Source organism: Eurytemora carolleeae, unplaced genomic scaffold (assembly GCF_000591075.1).
Source record: "Eurytemora carolleeae unplaced genomic scaffold, Eaff_2.0 scaffold178, whole genome shotgun sequence".
Taxonomy (NCBI): Eukaryota; Metazoa; Arthropoda; class Copepoda; order Calanoida; family Temoridae; genus Eurytemora; species Eurytemora carolleeae.
The window spans coordinates 363,759-384,791 of record NW_019396294.1 but is presented as its reverse complement, the minus strand read 5'-3'; the positions used below and the strand labels follow the sequence as shown (position 1 = coordinate 384,791).

Here is a 21,033-nt window from a genome sequence, read left to right as displayed (position 1 = left end):
CGTATGATTTCAAATAGAAGAAACCGAATGTCTCTAACTCTGGTTAGTCCGGGGTGGGGTGGGGGGTGCGGGAATTTCAAAAATAGTTAATTTTCTATTTTTTACGGGTTTGGGAACCCAGTTTTGCATTTTAACTAAGTTCCAATATAAAAGTTATATCCCACTTAACTTGAAAGCCAAAAAAATCACATTTGTTCTACCAAATACCTGAATTGAAATTAGAGATAAATTGGTCCCGGGGTTTATGAGTTATGATCGGACAAAGAAACAGACAAAAATATTGTATAATTATAGATTTTGTTAAAAAAGATATTACTACTTTATTCTGAACAATATTCTAGGTTACAGAAACCTTGAGAAAGTTTGAGAAATCTTTGATAATTTCTCTCAAGGAGAAAGGCTGGGACGGAAAAGAAGAGGAATCAACGGTAATTAGTAATTACTAATTTCTAATTAGTTACTAGGGTTGAATTTGTGAAAAAAGATTCACCGTGGGTTAAATGTTTAAAATTTTTCCGAATAATTTAATATGTCGAGCCACTGCTCTAATAAGGGGTTGATTATCTAATTTCTCAAAATATAAAAAGTATTCTCCTTAGTTAAAATAGGTTGCAAAAGAATTTTAAAATGGCCGACAACAAATTCTTTATTTGTTTGAAATTGCGGATTTCTCTCGTGGGATAGAATTTATTTTCAAGGCTGTCATTGGTCAATATAATTTACGAACTATATTCCTGCACTCTCATTGGAGAAAACAATGTACGGATATCCAAAGAGAGAGAAAAAGAGTGGGTTAAGGACTGAAATTAATAGTTTCCGCAGGGATATTCGGATTAAGTTGTTGAGGATTAAAGGTTATTCATTATAAAGTTCTCAGCTCGGTTTCAATAATGTTTGACCCCGAAGTTTGAATTCAAACATGAAGTTTAAATGATATAACGCTATTAAAAGGTTTTAAAGGAACTATTTGTCTTATCTTAAGTGAAACCGGAATCTGATAAATGCCATGGAAGATAACGTCGTTTTTCTTCCTTGAAAAGTAATTATCCTGATAATTTCTTCATTAGTTTCAAAAGCAAGAAATGTACAAATCACTTTTGCAGAGGACCCACAAATGAAAGTTAACACTAAATAATGGAAACAGAGCTTTAAACTTTCGAACTGGAAACCTTTAATCCCAATTGCTTAATCTGAATATCTACTGTGGAAACTTTTAATTTTAATTCTAATCCGCTCTCATTGGATATCACATTTCATACAACATGTACAACATGTACAACATGTACAACAGCTACGGTTTATTACAAATACAGATATGATGCTATATCGATTGGACTAATATCTGATTGAACTAAAGTCAGTTGTTTACAGTCGCCTTTTAGAGCATTTAAACAAATATAACTTTAATCACGTTTGAGGACTGCGAGTCCTTTTGAATGTTAGTCTTAGTAAACATTAAACTAAAACTTACGTTCGTTCAATCGATCATTAGTCCAATTGACATGACACCACAAATGCGGGAAAAATAAAACCAGGTTTTAAAAAGTCAAAGAGCTCTTCTCTTATTTGAAGACTAAATTAGTCTCAAGATTAGGAAAAAGAGGGAATGAAGCACTGATCTCGATATCCACCATTCTTAAGTTTTCAGCTCTGCCCTTTTAAAGAATTCAGCACTTGTTACAAACTCCAGTTTTCTAATCTTTATATCGTTGACACCTTATGCCATTGATCTGAGATATTAAAAACTACGACTTGTACAAAATCAATATATGCGAATGCTTGAAATATCAAGGATTTACATCACCAGGTTGATATAAGATAAAAAATTGGAAAATAAGCTCTTGTTGAATGCACTTCTTTGTTTCTTTTTTTTAATGTAAGTTTCATACGTAATTTTTTTTTTAGGTTACTTGGAGTTTCACTGGAGCACTCTTCTACTCCATTACAGTAATCACAACAATAGGCGAGTTCATTTATTCCATCATCTTTATTTCAATTAATCAGATTGTAAGCGTAATTACAAGTGGCCCTCCAGTGGCCCTCCATATTTTTGTTTTTAAATCTGATTATTTTCATTCGCGGTTTCTTCACAAAAGGAACTTCCGCATTTCATGGAGCTTTCGAAACACTGAAGACATTAATAAAATTAAATAGTTTACAAGTCCAAGGTATCAAAGAACTCCAGTTGTAACAATATTCTAGGATATGGACATATAGCGCCTAGAACTCCACTTGGTAAAGTTGTAACAATATTTTAGGATATGGACATATAGCTCCTAGAACTCCAGTTGGTAAAGTTGTAACAATATTCTACGCAATACTCGGAATACCTCTAACAGTTCTCTGTTGGTCAAATATCGGAGATGCAATGGCAAATGCGTTCAGGTAAAAATTATCAAATTAATTTGAAGTTACCATCGTCAACCATTTACATGGTATTCATTAGACAATTGTTGATGGTTCTCTACATTATTTAGATTCTCTTAAAGAGACTGTGGGCGTGATTTAAAGGGACCGTTCACTTATTTGGGTAATTACAGAGTAAACTAAATAGCCTATTCGCTCTTGATTGGCAATAGTCTTACTTTTCAAAGACAACTGTGGCCGGAGAAAAAGCCGATTTTTCGTTCAGAATTTGAGCGGAAAGGGACGGTTTTGATTTTTTTTTTTCAGTAACAGCAGCCCAATAACATTTAAATTTATTATATTTGAATGTCATTTTGTGTTCGTTATTATGTAAAATATGAAAACTTTTGATATTTGAGTTAGCAAGAAATTTACATTTTTCGTATTAAAACATATAAAATGTGTATACAAAGACGAAGTCTCTACGACAATTAATTAATCATTACTCGTATTTTGGTTCGTAGATTTTGTAGATTTTGTTCGCGTATGTGCACAACTTTTCATTTGTCATCCCGCGTTCAATTCAGCTTTTTACACAGGCAATACACAATTTTGAATGCAATAAAATAGTGTTATTTTAGAAATAGAAAGTTAAACAATAAAAAAATTACAAAATAATGACATTTACAATTAACGATTAGATACTACAGTTTAATTTTATATTCGAAATTTATTTTGATTCACAACATATTGAAAAAAACATCAATTAGTGTCTGTAGAGAGGGACCGTCCCTTTACGCTCGAATCCTGAACGAAAAATCGGCTTTTTCTCCGGCCACAGTTGTCTTTGAAAATTAAGACTATTACTAATCAACAGCGAATATGCTGTTTAGTTTACCCTGAAATTACTCAAATAAGTGAACGGTCCCTTTAAAGTCGCCCTCCATTTCTAACTTAGCTTCGTCGCCAAGAACTCAGTTTTCCATTGGAAATATCTTCGTTATTCTTGACTGTACAACGGTTTATAGGCGACTGTTTTCAATCTAACATGACATTTTAAAAATGAAGGATCTCTTGAAATTATGTCAGCAGTTTCGGTGAGATCCACCATTTTTAGATTCAAAACGAGATGGCAATCATTTTATGTAGTCACCATTGCAAACTGCTTCGTTAACGACCGTTAGTGAGGAACTTTCCAAGGCTCCCTAACAAATTTCAGTAAATTTTCCCAAATATTTCCTATTCGACCTTTTTGAAACAATTAACAACCCTACAACTAGGTAAAGACGACTTTTACTGTTCGACTCTAAATATTTTAGGTTTACATACTGGAAGATATGTTGCTATGTTTACACAAAGAAAACAAAGAAGAGAAGGAAAAGAATGCTCAGCAGACATAGAGCGTAAGATTTTAACATTTTTAGTTTTTCTGAAATTAAAAACAAAAGTTTTAAGTCATTCCAATCGACCTTTGTATAAATCTTAAAAAGTAAATGTGTCTGTAAAACTGTAAAACTGTAAAACTGTAAAATTGTAAAATTGTAAAATTGCAAAATTTATTTATTTTCAAAAATTTTGTTTAGAATGTCAACTCGGCATCCCCCGAGTGTATCAAGAAGAAAATCTGTAAGATCTAGAGTACAGAGACCTTCACAAAAATATCTAGACAGCAGACATTATGAGGTTTACCATTGAGAAAATATCTAGACAGCAGACATTATGAGGTTTACCATTGAGAAAATATCTAGACAGCAGACATTATGAGAATATTTGAGAGACAGAATATTTGAGAAACAGAATATTTGAGAAACAGAATATTTGAGAAACAGAATATTTGAGAAACAGAATATTTGAGAAACAGAATATTTGAGAAACAGTATATTTGAGAAACAGAATATTTGAGAAACAGAATATTTGAGAAACAGAATATTTAAGGAACAGTATATTTGAGAAACAGAATATTTGAGAAACAGAATATTTGAGAAACAGAATATTTAAGAAACAGAATGTTTGAGAAACAGAATATTTGAGAAACAGTATATTTGAGAAACAGAATATTTGAGAAACAGAATATTTGAGAAACAGATTATTTGAGAGACAGAATATTTGAGAAACAGAATATTTGAGAAACAGAATATTTGAGAAACAGAATATTTGAGAAACAGAATATTTGAGAAACAGTATATTTGAGAAACAGAATATTTGAGAAACAGAATATTTGAGAAACAGAATATTTGAGAAAGAGTATATTTGAGAAACAGAATATTTGAGAAAGAGTATATTTGATATTTGAGAAACAGAATATTTGAGAAACAGAATATTTGAGAAACAGAATATTTGAGAAACAGAATATTTGAGAAACAGAAAGGAAAGTACATGTAGCCGTTGCTTTACTTTGATCAATAATCATGTTGGTGGAGCCTTACTATATTTTAAACACAATTTTTTAAAAATTTTAGTTTATTTAAAACTAGGGTGTCCCACGAAACATGACAGTTGGTGAATAGTTTAGAATGTCTTCTTCCATAATTTGTTAAGTTGTTTGATACCAAAAACAATAATAAAAATACTATATGGGAGTCATGTTATAGTAAAATTGGTTTCTAAGTAAAATATGATTCAGAAAAACATTTTTTTACGGAATAAACATCAAAAAGCCTTTAATATCAAACAAAGTATATGAAAGACGACTTTTATAACTATTTACCAACTGTCATGTTTCGTCGGACACCCTGTATGTAGTATAGTACAACAATCATTGATAGAATATTTATTTTTATTTAGTTGTCTGTAGCAGGAATTGAAGGGAAGATGCCAGGATGGGAAGGTGAGAGTATAAATTATAAAGATAAAGGAATTAAGTTCTTGAAACAAACTATGATTTTCTAATATCTTTATAATCCGATGTCGCAGACCTTTACTTTTTCAAACTATAAATTCTATAAGATGAAATAGTCTAAGTTTCAAATATCAAAGGTTTACACCATCAGGATTCAAAGATATATGTATTTGAATATTATAATTTTTGGCAAGAACGGAGTTCCTTTTCCTTAATTAAAGATGTACACACTTCACACTGCACACTGCACACTGCACACTGCACACTGCACACTGCACACTGCACACTGCACACTGCACACTGCACACTGCACACTGCACACTGCACACTGCACACTGCACACTGCATTCTGCACACTGCACACTGCACACTGCACACTGCACACTAAACAATGAACATTCCTGTAAACTCCGGTCTCCATGGTTCAGTTAAAGTACATGACTGTGCAGTTAAGCAGCTAGATCAAGCTGTACAGTATTACATACAGACTAATAAGGCAAAACGGGACGGTACATTAAATGCAAATATTAATTAACAGATAGGACACTAGATGTCGTCTTTTCAAGATTTAGTGATTTTTCGTTTACAATAATCCTGAGACAGAAGCCAAACGGAGTTACGCGCTGTCGGCGTTTTAATTAATCTATGATGAAATTAATCCTCCCTTTCTGTCTGTAATAAATATCGTATAATTGTAAAAAATATCGTGTAACACAATATTGATAAAACTGAGCTACGTAACATGATTAAAACATGCACACTGTGATTAGATTAGCAATGTTTATATCTATTCTAAATACGTACATTCAACTTAAACTACGCTGTAAACATGTGTGGATTTAGCTTTGCATTGGCCATTTAAGAGCTTGTTTGATAGCTACGCTTGTGTACCTGTGTGATATTCAGAGTCGAGTAGATTGTGCCCGTTGGTTTGGCATTGATCAATTAAAAGCTTGTTTGATAGGTACGCTCGTGTCCGTGTGTAACATTCAGAGCCGAATAGATCATGCCCATTGGTATGGCATTGATTGTTTAAGAGCTTGTTTGATTGCTACGCTTGTGTCTGTTTTGACATTCAGAGTCGAGTAGATCATGCCCATTGGTTTGGCGTTGATTGTTTAAGAGCTTGTTCGATAGCTACGCTTGTGTCCCTGTGTAACATTCAGAGCCAAGAAGATTGTGCCCATTGGTTTGGTATTGATCAATTAAAAGCTTGTTTGATAGCTACGCGTATGTCCCTTTGCAACATTCAGAGTCGAGTAGATCATGCCCATTGGTATGGCATTAATCAATTAAGAGTTTGTTTGATAGCTATGCTTGTGTCCCTGTGTGACATTCAGAGCCGAAAAGATTGTGCCCATTTGTATGACATTGATCGCTTAAGAGATTGTTTCCTGATTGACAATCTGACATGTTGTGCGCGGATTGATACAGTTCCGGACGAAGTTTTAAGAGTACGGCATTTACTACATGTCAAGACCGTTGTGGATAAAAATACATCTATGTTAATAAATAATTCTTTTTTTCAAGCATACCAAGGGTGTTTACTTTCGGAGACAAATTTGATACAGACGTACCAAAATGTTTTTTTTTTTGAAAAACCAAAAAAGTTTGCAGGGTGATTGAATTTACATTTCAAATTTTATTTTAAATACAATAATTTTTTTTCATTTCAGATGGTAAATCAAGCCTAGGGGGAGGGGAGGGTAAATCTCCTCCTGTATTTGATGGTAAACCTATCCTCATGTACGATGGTAAGGTTTCTGAAGGGAAAACTGTACTGCTGCCGCCCAACCAGGAACATTATTGTACAATGTACACAATTTTATTGAATAATTTGATTTTCTAAATAAGTTATATAAAATGTGCTTTTGGAAAGTTGGCCACAGCTTTTTTCCCAAAAATATTCGAGAGATAACATTTTCGCACGTTTCGTAAAACTTTTACTTTATTTATATTTTGTGTTTTTGAAACACAAAAATTAAGTAAAAGACGCTTAAAATAATTTATATAAAAGTTTGATTTGTTTTTAGTTTAGGTTTTTTCGATTTATATAAACAATTGCCATGCAAATTGTATTTGTATACCGTGTTTATTGAACTTGAGATAATAAGATAAAATGTTATTTCTTTTCAGTAGGTCTCTAACTGTCTAACATAGATTGAAAAGCAGTGGTTCTTGTAAAAGTTAAACTTACTTTAAAGAAAAAGGGTGCTGATAAGTTGACTTGTATTTCACTGGTATAAAAATATATACAGAGTTTATATAGGTTCGTCTAAACAACGGAAATTATTGCGAAAAGGATTTGGCAACAATTTAGCAACAGTTTTGCGTGAGTTGAGTCACTTGTTTATTATGAGTAAATCGATTTTATATTAAAGGTTGAATTCTCAAACAGAAGAATACAGTGGTAAGCGATTATATCAATACAATGAAGACGACTTTTTATTTATGTTTTAATTGTTAACAAGCTTTTTTCTAATTACAAGTTTACAAGTAATCAAAGAGAAGCTTTTCATTAATTAAAAGCTTCTCTTGACACTTATGTTTAAGTGTGTAAATGCTGTTTAAATGCTGATTTAAAAAAAATTGAAATCGAAAGTCGTCTTCATTATATTGATATAATAATGTTTACTAAAAAAAGAAAAGAAAAATATGATTTTAATTCTGGGTTGTTAATAACAGTCAAACTTATAGAACTGGTAACACCCTTTGAAAGCAAGTATATTTTTATTGTACATTGTACAGTAAGTACAGAAGAGAAAAAAACTATGAAAGTAATTAAATTTTTATTGGCAATAAATCGTCAATTTGGCTGACTACTGTACATACAAGGTACATGAACTGAATTTATTTCCGCCTTAATAACGTACAGTGTACATGTGTCAACAGGTTCCTGAACTAAGCGGGGTAGGCCCTGGCAGGTACAGTTTAAAGAAAATAATTATTTACAACTACTGTACAGGGATGATAAGAGAATTTTAATTTACCAATGGGTCCCCAAGACTGAAGTCAAAGTTGGTAAAGGGAACACGTGGTTAAGAAAAATGCTTAATTTTCCGAAAAAGTAGTTTTACACAATTTATCTTTTGAGAAAGTTTTTCGCCTAAAACATCACAGAACGGGTGGTTATTTTGCATAACTGTCCCAAGGGATGTTAGGTAACTTAACCTCCCTCTGATGGGAGAATCATATAGGTCGGTACTGTTGGTCAAAAGGTGTTAAAATAATTACTTATTTTTTTGTACTTTGTGAAAAAAAAATAAAAACAATCTCGCGTGAAATTTCCGGAAGTTGTTAATAAATTTCCATGTTTATAGAGACACCCGGTAGTAACCATGAAAGTTTTGTAATGTTACAGAAACCTGTAGACATTATTATAAAGAAACCTGTAGACATTATTATAGAGAAACCTGTAGACATTATTATAGAGAAACCTTTACTTAAAGAGTTATAATTCACATCAGTACCCTTTAAAACATTTTCTGATTAACATTGATAAAGATATTGTCGTTTTTCTGGCTTTTACAAAAATCTGTCAAATCTTTGTTTTTTTTCTTTGCTGTATATTTTAGAAACGCCTATTAATAACTTTTAGATATGATAACAAAGATATTTTGCTCGAAAAAATATTTAAATAATATTGTTGTCAAGCAATTGAGAAATTATCAGAATTGAACACCTTTTAAGTCAGGGAATCGACGATATCTTCCACATTTTAGATCAGATAAAGTTTTCAAGGGTACCGTTGTAAATGGGTGCCATCTTTCACATTGAGATTACGCTTACAGTCCCTTTAAATAGAGGATTGATTGCATGAAATAACAATAAACCCCTCTTGAAGATCCTATTTCTCCAGGTCCGAAAACTCAGCGGAAGATAATAACCTAAACTTCGTGGTTCAGTGTGAAGCTGCTCCTCCGGCAGAGTCTGGCGGAAACCAAGAACCCCCGAAAAGTCCTAAAGTATCGACTCCTCTGGTGGAATTATCGGAGAAATTAGAAATCAAAGATCCGGAGAAAGCTTCTGTTAAAATCTCCGAGAAGGCTGGGGAGAGAATGAGGGAGGTGTCGGACAAGATGATAAATAAGATAAAAAGCGCTAAAAAATCCGCAAATCTCTCATTGGATTTTGATCCCAAGAAGCTGGAAATATACAGGGTAAGAAACCTCTCAACCCTTAAACACATTTATTAAAATTTTAGCAAGTAATTTATGAAAGTTCACCTACATTACTTCCACAGTCCCTTTCCTACATTTATTATTATTTATACTTTCAGACGCCCCCTGACACGGAAATATCTATCGGAGCCTCTCCCACAGGAGAGGACATGAAAGGGTTAAACGCTAGAGCTAGAGCTATCCTAAGGGCTGAGAGGGACTCTCAGAAGTCCCAGTAGAAATCCTGTATACGCCCTTTATTATTTGGAAATAAAATACTACTTATTTTATATTATGCTACAAAGTGAGATTAAATTGTTTATTTTTTTTAAAGAGGACAGAGAGTAGCAAGAGTTAATGATGAGTATGACGACCAATCATATTATGAGGTTAGAGATATCTTCTTTATATATATTCAAATAATAAATCTAATTGCTACATTATAATCAGGAGTACTACTATGACGAGAGTGAGGATGATCTAGATGAGGTCTCTAAGCGTCCTGTTCCTATTCTTCTCTCCATCCTACTTGTCGTAGCTTACATCGTGGGAGGAGCATTCCTATTCCAGATGTGGGAGGGATGGTCATTCTTAGACAGGTAGTTGGTGTATGGTGGTCATTCTTAGACAGGTAGTTGGGATAGGGTGGTCATTCTTAGACAGGTAGTTGGTGTGTGGTGGTCATTCTTAGACAGGTATTTGGTGTATGGTGGGTTAGGTTAGGTTAAAACACTTCCTGGGCCGAGCCCTGAGGCTCGGACAGGCAAGAGGCAGAGCCCTGCGGCTCGGACAGGCTACGGGGCCAAGCGACCGTGTATATGAACTAAATAAAGATAATAATGTGTTTAAAACAATTCGAATAAAAAAAGAAAAGTATTAAATATTCCAGTATTCGACCGCAGCACTTTATGGAAAAGGTCGATTTTTGGTTTAATGAGAATCAGAAAGTGCATACTGCATATACTGCATATACTGCATATACTGCATATACTGCATATACTGCATATACTGCATATAAAAAGTGCATTAAAAAATTTACCACTTGTTCCGGATAATTAGAAGGAGGAGGAGGGGCATCATTAACAAATTCAAATCAGAAAAGGGCCAAAAATGAGAATGCCATGTGAATGCCTTTATAGTAAGATTAGATTTTTTAAAATTGTTGTGGGAAGATAAGATTAACAATGGTTAACAATAAATAGTTTGCCATGACGTCCATATGTATCTATATAATCTATATACGTACAGTGGTCAGTGATTTTATCAATACAATGAAGACGACTTAAAATTCGATAATGATTTAGAACAAGCTGTTTTCAATTAACGAGTTTACAAGAAAACCAAGAGAAACTGTTAATTGACAGGTTTTTTCATGTTTATATGTATCCATGCTGTTTTAAAGCTCGGTATAAATCAAAATTGAAATCGAAAGTCGTCTTCATTCTATTGCTAAAACTGAAAACGACTTTACACTATTTTTAGTGCTTATTTCTGCTTCATCACTTTGACCACGATTGGTTTTGGTGATCTCACTCCAGACCAGAAGAATGTCGATGGAGAACAGAGGTATTATCATAAATTAATAGCAACACAGATAGAACTCTAAATGTCGTCGTTTCAATCGATTTAGGGGTTTTTCGTTCACAATAACCCTGAGGAAGAATCCCAAAGGAGTTACGACTTACGCTCAGTCGTCGTAGAACAGACTCGCTCTCTGTCTTGTAATTCTGTGCAGAATGCGCGTAATTCCTTTGGGCGTCTGTCTCAGGGTTATTGTGAACGAAAACCCCCTAAGCCTTAAAAAGACGACATCTAGTGTTCTTTCTGTGTTGTTATTAATCAATGTGTAGTATTAACACCGTCAGAGTGGTGTTTATTGTTTTGGTTCGTTTATTTAAAACTGTCTACACTTCAAAACTGATTTGGTTAAAGTTTGCTATCATTAATAGTTGCAATATTCTTGTCCTAAAAAAAAGAAAAACGAACCAAAAAAACACGATAGAATTAGCACGTATTTTGGGTCGCTTTTGCATATATTTTCTCTCAATGTCAAAATTTGGCAAAGTGTAAAAAAATCAAAACGTTTTACAATTTACTAACTGTGTAGTGTGTAGGATATTCCGTCTCACAATAATTATCAATATGTTCCCCAAAAAATTTTCTAAAAATATAAAATAATATTCAAAATTTGGCTCAATATTATTTATTAAATATAAAATTGCCCATTTTTTCACAAATATTTTATCAGAATTTCTTTTTTTTAAGTTTAAAAGGTTTATTTATGAATCCCAATCGCGTATTATGGTTCAACGCAATGATAAATTGATTATATAGAAAGAAATAACAATTGATTTATTTTTATCTTTCATTGAAATATATCTAAATATTAGGATCGCGCTGTGCTCTATCTACCTGCTGTTTGGAATCGCTATGATCGCGATGAGCTTCAACTTGGTGCAGGAAGAGGTGATTAGCTCGGTAAAATCGGTCGGCAAAATGCTCGGGATCGTCAAGGATAATGATGATGAGGAGGACTATTAAAAGGCTGATGTAATTATCCTCTGATAACCCTTTAAAGGGACTGTAAGCGTATACTTAATTGGCCCATTTCAAGATGGGTATCACATCACATCGATTCACAAGGGTACCCTTTAAACCTTTGAGTTTTAGCTAATGTCAGATATCCTTGTTAATCTACTGAAATGCTTTTAATCGTATAACACTTTGTTAGAAAACTCTTATATATTTTTAAATAATAAATATTTACTTTTTAGAAGTGATAAAAATAAGAATTTACTTTCAAATGTTTGAAAACCGATTTGAACGAAAAAAGACGACATTTTCAAGGAACTCTATAGTAACGAAACATCTGTGTTGAGTTCACGCAGCGATCACCGGGTTTTAAAACAGTTATTTAAAGATTTACACACAGAGCTCTCGCTACTCGGTGAACACACAAAGGTTTAAAGGATACCGTTGTAGATCAGGCATAGCACTCACTGCATGGAGGGTTACTTGAAACTACACTTACAGTCCCTTTATTACCCACTAATTGCCCTGTAATTACTCTTTAATTACCCTGTAATTACTCTTTAATTACCCTGTAATTACTCTTTAATTACCCTGTAATTACTCTTTAATTGCCCTGTAATTACTCTTTAATTACCCAGTAATTTCTCTTTAATTACCCTGTAATTACCCTCTGATTACCCTTAAATAAACCACAATGATATTGTATTTTGAAGACAGTATTTTATTTGTAGTTATTTAGATTTTGTTATATTTGAAATGATGAATAAAAAGATAAATACAAAAAATTAGAAACCATGAATTTTGTATGGATTGGACAATGACGTAGCCATGGTCGTGTTTTAAAGAAATATATTACAATAAGGAACAATTAGGAAATCGGAGTTAAAGAAACTGATTCCATCTTATCTGTGTACTAAATGAGATTTTTTACACAATTTACGCCTTTAAGTGTATTATTTTTTTCAGAGCATCATTTTTTTCCTTGATAAGGGACTCAGAAACATAAGCTTTATTAACTACTAGCTTGGGAACCCAGCGTTGCTCAGGGTAGTCATTGTTACTCCCGTCGTTGGTCATCAATTTCGGTTTTAGCTATTTTCCTGATAAAACCTACTCAATCTAGAAGCTGTAAACCAAGCTAAGACCATTCCCAAGTTCCCCAATCTGAGTTCGAGGCAAATTTATTCAGGGGTTCCTGAGTTATGATCGGACAAACAGAGATTATAAAGTCATATAGATACAAATTAAAAGATTCAGAAGAGGAGTTTCAAAATGTATCTGAGGGACACGGAATACTTTTGTCTTTTTAAGGACCTTTGAAAGCTATTTATTTAGCCCTATTTTGTCCCCTGAAACCTGTACGTGATTTCTGCTATTAAATGAGCTTTCTCAATTTTGATGACAAAAATGTACCATAATAGGCTTTTGCGCCCATCTTCTATTTAAATTGTGAACATGTTCTTCTTGTTTACATTTTAAAACAAAGAAGAAAAACATTTTGCGGGTTTTTAAAAAAATTCGCGGATTTTTAAGAATTTAATTTTTTTTACAAATTTAAAAACCTTTAAAACACCTTTTTTTAAATGTTTATCATTCATAAACCTTTCCTGTGGTCACGTGATGTCCCACAAAAAATTTGGGACCGATCGGTTCAGCCGTTTTGACGTTTATTGGATTTAAACTGCAAACAAACAAACAGACAGACAAGCCAAATTTATATATAGAAGGATTATAGATTAACCCTATCTCTGCACCCCCCCCCAGCAGGAAAAGGGTTAACAACATATTTGATTAAAAATCACAATTACATTTTACATTTAAAGACTAAATTTTAAAAGCTCTTTGGTAGATCGTAATATACATCCTGAACATACTGATTCTTGAATCTTTTTTCAAACTTTCGTAGTCGATCTGATACATACTTGAGATTAGAGAGAGCAGCCTGTTTGTTAAACCCTATCTTGTTTTTGGTTCCAAATCCATCCTTGTCGGAGTTAGATTCGTTCTTGTCGGAGCTATACCCATTCTTGGAGTTAAATCCATTCTTGTCGGAGCCAAATCCATTCTTGTCGGAACCAAATCCGTTCTTGTTAGAGCCAAATTCGTTCTTGTCGGAGTCCAATCCGTTCTTGTCGAAAATAAATCCCCCGACGTCTTGACTAAACTCACCAAATCCACCCGAGTTGAAACTAGGACTAAATCCTGTTGCTTCCGGAGTTACTTCCGGAGTTTTCTTGGATTTCTTCTCTACAAGCTGGATTAGGTTCTCTTTAGGTTTAGGTGCTCCGCCTAGGAAGGATGGGGGAGGAAACTGAATCCTGTTTGGGTTTTCTCGTGCAGGGATCTAGGAAAACATTTGATTAAAAACAAATCGCTGCTCAGAATTTTTTTAATCCTAATGATCTTTCATGTCATTTTTGATTTAGAAATCAGACCCGAATATATAGTAAGGGGGGGGGGGAATCTTTAAGTACCTTGAAAAATAATCCTAGATGTTTCAATTTCAAAAAAAATTTGGATTACTGCTTTGCTATTTATTGTGCAGATTCTAAAAATAGAGCCCAAGAGCTTTCAGTAAATGTTATTTAAACTTAACATTACACACCGTGTAAATATATGGTTTAAACATACCCAACAGACAGGGGAAAAATGGTGGGAAGGGGGGGGAATGGTGGGGGGGGGGGGAAAAAATCGCATGCTGACCTGTTTAACTACGCCGGCAATGAAAGGAGCACCGAGTATAATATTTCCTATAACAGAGATTGCAAGAAGGATGGAGAGAACACTCTCATTAGATGAACTAGCACCAGGAACCGATACTGTCACATCCCCAACTTTCTCACTAGACAACGATATATGAAAGGAATGGAGTAGGTCTGGGTCCTGTAATAATGCTAATATTTTTTTTTAAATGTTTAAATATCAAAAATCCATTTTTAAAAACATTAACCTGGCACTGCTAACAGCTTGTTGTGATTGAAGCACTACACTCTTTTGTAACTTTTCAAGTTCCTGTTTTGCAACCTTAAATTTTAAAAAATTGAAATATTTATAAATTTTTTTTAAATGCACTCCAATGTACGGAAAATGTCATCTCCAAAGCAATGGACATTCATTTAATAAGTGACGTCATTTACGGAGTTCACTGTCCATTACTTAGAAGACGACATTTCCCGTACATTGTGGAGCGCAACGAAAGTAAGCAATCTAACAAAGTAAGGATAAGTTAGGATAACCGCACAAATTGAAGGTTTATGGGCATGGGCAACGCCATGTACGCGTCTGTAAACATAACACCGGATTTATCTTTTACCTGGATATATTATTGTATATCACTGGATAGTAGATATATTCTATACCTGGATATATGATTGGATATCACTAAATAATGGATATATCCTATACCTGGATATCTTATTGGATATCACTGGATAACGGATATATTCAATACCTGGATATATGATTGGATATCACTGGATAATGGATATATTCTATACCTGGATATCACTGGATAACGGATATATTCAATACCTGGATATCTGATTGGATATCACTAGATAATGGATAAATTCTATACCTGGATATTACTTGATAATGGATATATCATATACCTGGATATCTGATTAGATATCACTGGATAATGTATATTTCCTATAGCTGGATATCACTTGATAATGGATATATTCTATACCTGGATATCACTGTATAATGGATCTATCCTTTACCTGGATATTATCGTATAATAGATATGTCCTATACATGGATATCACTCAATAATGGATATATTCTATACCTGGATATCACTGGATAATAGATTTATCCTATAACTGGATATCACTTGATAATGGATATATTCTATACTTGGATATCACTGTATAATAGATATATATATATCCCATACCTGGATATCTGATTGTATATTACTGAATAATTTATATACCCTATACCTGGATATCACTGTATAATAGATATATATATCCCATACCTGGATATCTGATTGGATTGATACAAGTTCTGTTCTCCGCTGAGTAACCTCTGTTGACAACGGAGCTAATTCATTCTTCATCCTAAAAGAATCCGTATTACAAAAAAAGATCGATGGAATCAACCCCCCCTCCCCTCCCCCCGGCCTCTCGAACTTTATATCAGAGTTTAAAAACATTTTTATCCACAAATTTTGATAAGTATTTGTTCAATGATTAAAACTAAAGCAAGAAACAAATGCTACAGTTCTAAAATGTACAGTTCAATAAAACTTTAAACTTTAAAACAAACCCAGTCCTGAAAATTGATGAACTTTTCGATCGAAAGCTGACTTTCTTTTAAAAAGTTCAAAAGCGATTTAAATAAGTTTTCTTGAATATTTTTAATCATAAAGGGAGAGACCGGCTATATAACATATTTGAACTGAGAATGCAGTATTGTATATAAAAAAATTTTAGGATTCATTTGATACCAATGAGACATTTTTACACAGTGTACAATTTTTAAATAACAGCGTAAAGTCGTTTGTGATATTTCACCAGTTGTTTCAGTCAGCAGAAGAAACGTTTTTTTTACAATTCTTTAACAATATGGACAAAGAAGTTACTAATACTATTCTACAAACTAGTTGCATGTATACAGCTGTTAATTTATTTTCTCTGTCGTCTTTGCTTTGTAATTAAAATTTCGTAAAAAAAGAACAAAGAAGTTTCTTTAAAAACAAGTAATTGTCTTTTTAAAAGTTTTTAAATTAAATTTCCGTCAAATTTTGTTCAACTTATTTCTTCCTGATTTACCTTGTACTGTGAAGTTTCTCCGTCTCAACCAGATCCAGGACGGATTTCTTCTCCTCCAGTAGCTGGGATACACTGGAGCTAAGTTCCTTCTTTTGCTCCAGTAGCTGGGATACACTGGAGCTAAGTTCCTTCTTCTCCTCCTGTAGCTGGGTAATACTGAAGCTAAGATCTCTTTTCATTGAGTTTAATTTCAGAACATCAGAGGATAAAACACTTCGTTCCTAACAAATCAAAATATTTTTATTTTGAACAAAGAAACTGATTACTTACCACAAGCTTTAAATTTTTTATTCACAAACTTTGCAACCTGATTTCGTAGATCTTTCAAAACAATCAATTTTGCAAGATGAGTTCGTCAAAGTTTAAAATGGTTTCAGCCACCATGTTGCAAAGATTAGAAAATTAGAATTTTAGGCAAAATTTAATTTCTATAATGAATTTAACTTTTTATTTAACTTTTCATAATGCATATATTGTGGCGGCTATGAAAGTCGTCTTTCCTTAGAGAACTTCTCGCGGCATCGAGAAAGAAAAGGGGAGTTTTCCAGAAGCCACGTAGTAAAAAGATGTGATTATAAAACATGGCATATTTCTAACTTTGTAAGTTTAAATTAAAAATATAGTTAGGCGTTATCAAATCCTCGTCTTATTTGCCGTCCGCCAAAATATATATAAATATCAGCTAATGTTGACTTTGATGCACAATTTGTCAATTTTTTAATATTTTTGTTATAGACCTGGATTCCGCCAAAAAAAATGAATTCAATTATATTTATAGAGCCAAATAACTTTTCAAAAATATGAAATACTAGGCCTTTTGGGCACTTCGCGCGCCAAACTTCCATTACAATTGTGAAATTGAAAACCCAAATTATTTTGGAGGCAAATTTTTGAAATTTTGATCATTTATAAACCTGTGGTCATGGTCCCACACAAAATTTTGGCCCGAGCGGTTCAGCCGATATTACGTTTATTGAATACAAACACCCTGACAGACAAGCAAAGTAAATATGTTTCACAATAAGGGAAAAGAAGGCAGTTTATTATTGACAAAGGACAGATTGGAATGGAAATGGATTCAGTACCTGACCAAGGTCCACAATATAACCTTTCAAAGCATTTTTATCTTCTTCAAGCTCAAAAACCTAAAAATACTTTTTTTACTTTTTTACAATTCCTTTGCACATAAGAATTTTAGCTTTTTTTTGATGCTGTAATGCTTTTTGTTTGCAAAGAAGTTAATTTATTTTGCAAGAAAATTCTTTAAGTCTTGATATTTTTGTACATTCGTAAAACAATGTAATAAGAAAAAGTAATGAATTGTATTTGTAAATAATACCTCCGACTTGATCTTTTGCAACTTTTCACTCTGTTCTCTACAAAAGAAAAAACAATAATTAAAATAGAGATTTTATATGACCATAATTTTCTTTTTTTAACTTAGGAAACGTTTAGGTAACCCGTGGTTAAGAACTTTGCAAAGCAGGTAGTTATTTGACTTGTTTGTCCCAAGGGACGTTAAGTAACATAACATCCTAATGTTGGTGAAATTATCATAAGTCGGTAATGTTTGTGAAAAGGCGGTTAAAATATTGTCAAGCTTGAACTAAGATGAAGGTTTATAGAATATCATTGTGAAGGCATGTATTTCTTTGAATTAGTGGTATTACTGATATTAATGTGGACATAGCTGGGATATATACNGCTAAGCTAGGAAGTCGCAGCTAAATCATAGCTAGAACCGGACAAAGAAACCGGGCTAATGTTAGTAACCAGACAATACTGATGGGTTACCAAGCAACAGTGAACGGCGTTTATTTTAATACAATAAAGACGACTTTTCGATTTAATTTCTAACACGCTTTTTTCAAATTACAAGAATAATAAGTAAAATAAAAAGGGGTGTTAATTGATATTTTTTATTAAAAGAAAATATAAAATCTAAATTGATGGGAAATTAGTTCCAATAGTTAGAAATGGGCCCAGTGTTAGTTTTGGAACTAATGTCCCCTGAAATTAGCTATTTGAAGCAAACGCATGCACTCCATTGTAAAGGGTGTAAGAAGAGTACGAAGATGTATGAATAATAATGATTGCTGGTATTTATCTTGTCAATACTTGATCAATACACGTTCTAGCTTCAAGGTGTAGAAGAAGTAAGAGATAATACAAAGGGGATACAGGAGGAAATTTCGTTAGAATACAGGATACAGANGAGAATACAGGGATACAGGAGAATACAATGATACAGGAGAATACAGTGATACATGAGAATACAGGGACACAGGAGATTATAATAGGGATACAGGATAATACAGGGATACAGAATAAAACAGGGATACAGGATAATACAGTGATACAGAAGTATACAGGGATACAGGATAATACAGGGATACAGAAGTATACAGGGATACAGAAGTATACAGGGATACAGGAGAACAAGGGATTCAGAGATACAGTAAATTTCAAAGATTCCAAAGATACAGGAGAATACAGGGAAACGGGAGAATACTAGGATACAGGAGAATACAGGGATACAGGACAACACGGGATACAGAGGGATACAGGGATACAGGTGGAAACACAGATACAAGGATACACAGATAGATGAAAACATGAGAAATTGTCTATCTGAAGTAAATCTATAATAATAAATCATTACCTGGGACCACATGTCTATTTCATGCTAACCACAACACATCAAGCCAGATATGTACGTAAACCACACAATCCAAACTTCGTTGTAGCAAAACAATATGCACAGAACCAAATGTTCTTGTAAATCCAACAGATGATGCATCTTTAATAAACATTTTGTTGTTTACAACATAACACATGGCAAAATTTCCCATTTATGAATTTCGTTTAATATGATCCCACGCATTCATTAAGTTTTCAATCCGTAAAAATAAAATGTAAACATTAAAATGTAAACATTAAAATTTAAACATTAAAATGTAAACAATAAAATGTAAACAATAAAATGTAAAAAAATAAAATGTAAACAATAAAAAATTGGTCAATCACAAGTGTAGATAAAAGTGTAATCGTTGTACAGTGTACATACATATGAAGATAAAAGTGTAATCGTTGTACAGTGTACATACATTGAAGATAAATGTGTAAACGCTGTACAGCGTGCACACATATGAAGATAAAAGTGTAATCGCTGTAAAATGTACATACATATGAAGATGAAAGTGTAACCGCTGTACAGTGTACATACATCTGAAGATAAAAGTGTAAACGCTGTACAGTGTACATACATATGAAGATAAAAGTGTAATCGCAGTCCAGTGTACATACATATGAAGATAAAAGTGTAACCGCTGTACAATGTACATACATATGAAGATGAAAGTGTAACCGCTGTACAGTGTACATACATCTGAAGATAAAAGTGTAATCGCAGTCCAGTGTACATACATATAAAGATAAAAGTATAATCGCAGTCCAGTGTACATACATATAGAGATAAAAGTGTAATCGCAGTCCAGTGTACATACATATAAAGATAAAAGTGTAATCGCAGTCCAGTGTACATACATATAAAGATAAAAGTGTAATCGCTGTACAGTGTACATACATATGAAGATAAAAGTGTAATCGCAGTCCAGTGTACATACATATGAAGATAAAAGTGAAATCGCTGTACAGTGTACATACATATGAAGATAAAAGTGTAATCGCAGTCCAGTGTACATACATATGAAGATAAAAGTGTAATCGCTGTACAATGTACACACATATGAAGATAAAAATGTCAAAACTTTTTCATTGACTATCTTGCTAAAAAGCTTTCCTAAATACCAATTTTGATTACAGATGCTAATAGCATTTGGATCTAAACCTGGAAAGATGTTAGACAAAGTAATTAAGTACAATTTAAATTAGAACGATGGTCTGAGGCCTTATAATACAGAATCAATGAAAACTAACGTACAAGTGCTTTAGAAATTTTTCTTTATTTCGTTTTTATCTTGTTCAGCTTACAGATCTTAATCTCTATATTCTACTATTCAGACTAATTATCATGTTCAGTTTACAGANAGATAGACAGATAGACAGATAGACAGATAGACAGATAGACAGATAGACAGATAGACAGATAGACAGATAGACATATAGACAGATAGACAGATAGACAGATAGATACATAGACAAATGGACAGATGGCTCCTTCTTCATTTCTCTTTTTCTCGTATTTGACGTTTTTTCTTTTTTTTTAAATACTTAAGTTTAAGCAGAGCAGTTATTTTTTGGAAATTTTCCACTGTTCAACTAAATTTATTAGTTACAGACACAGTTTACAGTTTGCCACCTTTCCAGGGGGGGGGGTACGTAAATGTATTTAACTCTTTGAAAACCATAGCGG

The 21,033-nt window shown here is 33.1% G+C and overlaps 3 protein-coding genes across 3 annotated transcripts in view; 1 reads left to right on the top strand and 2 right to left on the bottom strand.

Moving 5' to 3' along the window:
- LOC111700379 (uncharacterized) overlaps window positions 1–13,371 on the top strand; it is a 17,923-nt gene extending 4,552 nt beyond the window's left edge. Inside the window, exons 4-17 of the mRNA XM_023471267.1 lie at window positions 342–428; window positions 1,906–1,963; window positions 2,259–2,385; window positions 3,666–3,749; window positions 3,930–4,029; window positions 5,131–5,173; window positions 6,862–6,983; window positions 8,078–8,109; window positions 9,045–9,345; window positions 9,465–9,580; window positions 9,680–9,734; window positions 9,796–9,944; window positions 10,828–10,911; window positions 11,736–13,371. Of these exons, the coding sequence (XP_023327035.1) occupies window positions 342–428; window positions 1,906–1,963; window positions 2,259–2,385; window positions 3,666–3,749; window positions 3,930–4,029; window positions 5,131–5,173; window positions 6,862–6,983; window positions 8,078–8,109; window positions 9,045–9,345; window positions 9,465–9,580; window positions 9,680–9,734; window positions 9,796–9,944; window positions 10,828–10,911; window positions 11,736–11,886 (1,509 nt within the window). The 3' untranslated portion in view covers window positions 11,887–13,371. The remainder of the gene's footprint in view (window positions 1–341; window positions 429–1,905; window positions 1,964–2,258; window positions 2,386–3,665; window positions 3,750–3,929; window positions 4,030–5,130; window positions 5,174–6,861; window positions 6,984–8,077; window positions 8,110–9,044; window positions 9,346–9,464; window positions 9,581–9,679; window positions 9,735–9,795; window positions 9,945–10,827; window positions 10,912–11,735) is intronic.
- A 265-nt stretch (window positions 13,372–13,636) lies between these two features.
- Window positions 13,637–18,055, bottom strand: LOC111700368 (uncharacterized). Its single transcript, XM_023471251.1, has 7 exons — window positions 17,998–18,055; window positions 17,744–17,803; window positions 16,659–16,879; window positions 15,863–15,944; window positions 14,828–14,901; window positions 14,581–14,719; window positions 13,637–14,221 (listed from the first exon to the last, which is right to left on the bottom strand). The coding sequence occupies exons 3-7, from the start codon at window positions 16,835–16,837 to the stop codon at window positions 13,709–13,711; spliced, it is 987 nt and encodes a 328-aa protein (XP_023327019.1). The 5' UTR covers window positions 16,838–16,879; window positions 17,744–17,803; window positions 17,998–18,055; the 3' UTR covers window positions 13,637–13,708.
- A 2,384-nt stretch (window positions 18,056–20,439) lies between these two features.
- The window catches only part of LOC111700378 (uncharacterized), a 7,583-nt gene continuing 6,989 nt past the window's right edge, over window positions 20,440–21,033 (bottom strand). The window contains exon 5 of the mRNA XM_023471265.1: window positions 20,440–20,460. Coding sequence (XP_023327033.1) covers window positions 20,440–20,460 — 21 coding nt within the window. The remainder of the gene's footprint in view (window positions 20,461–21,033) is intronic.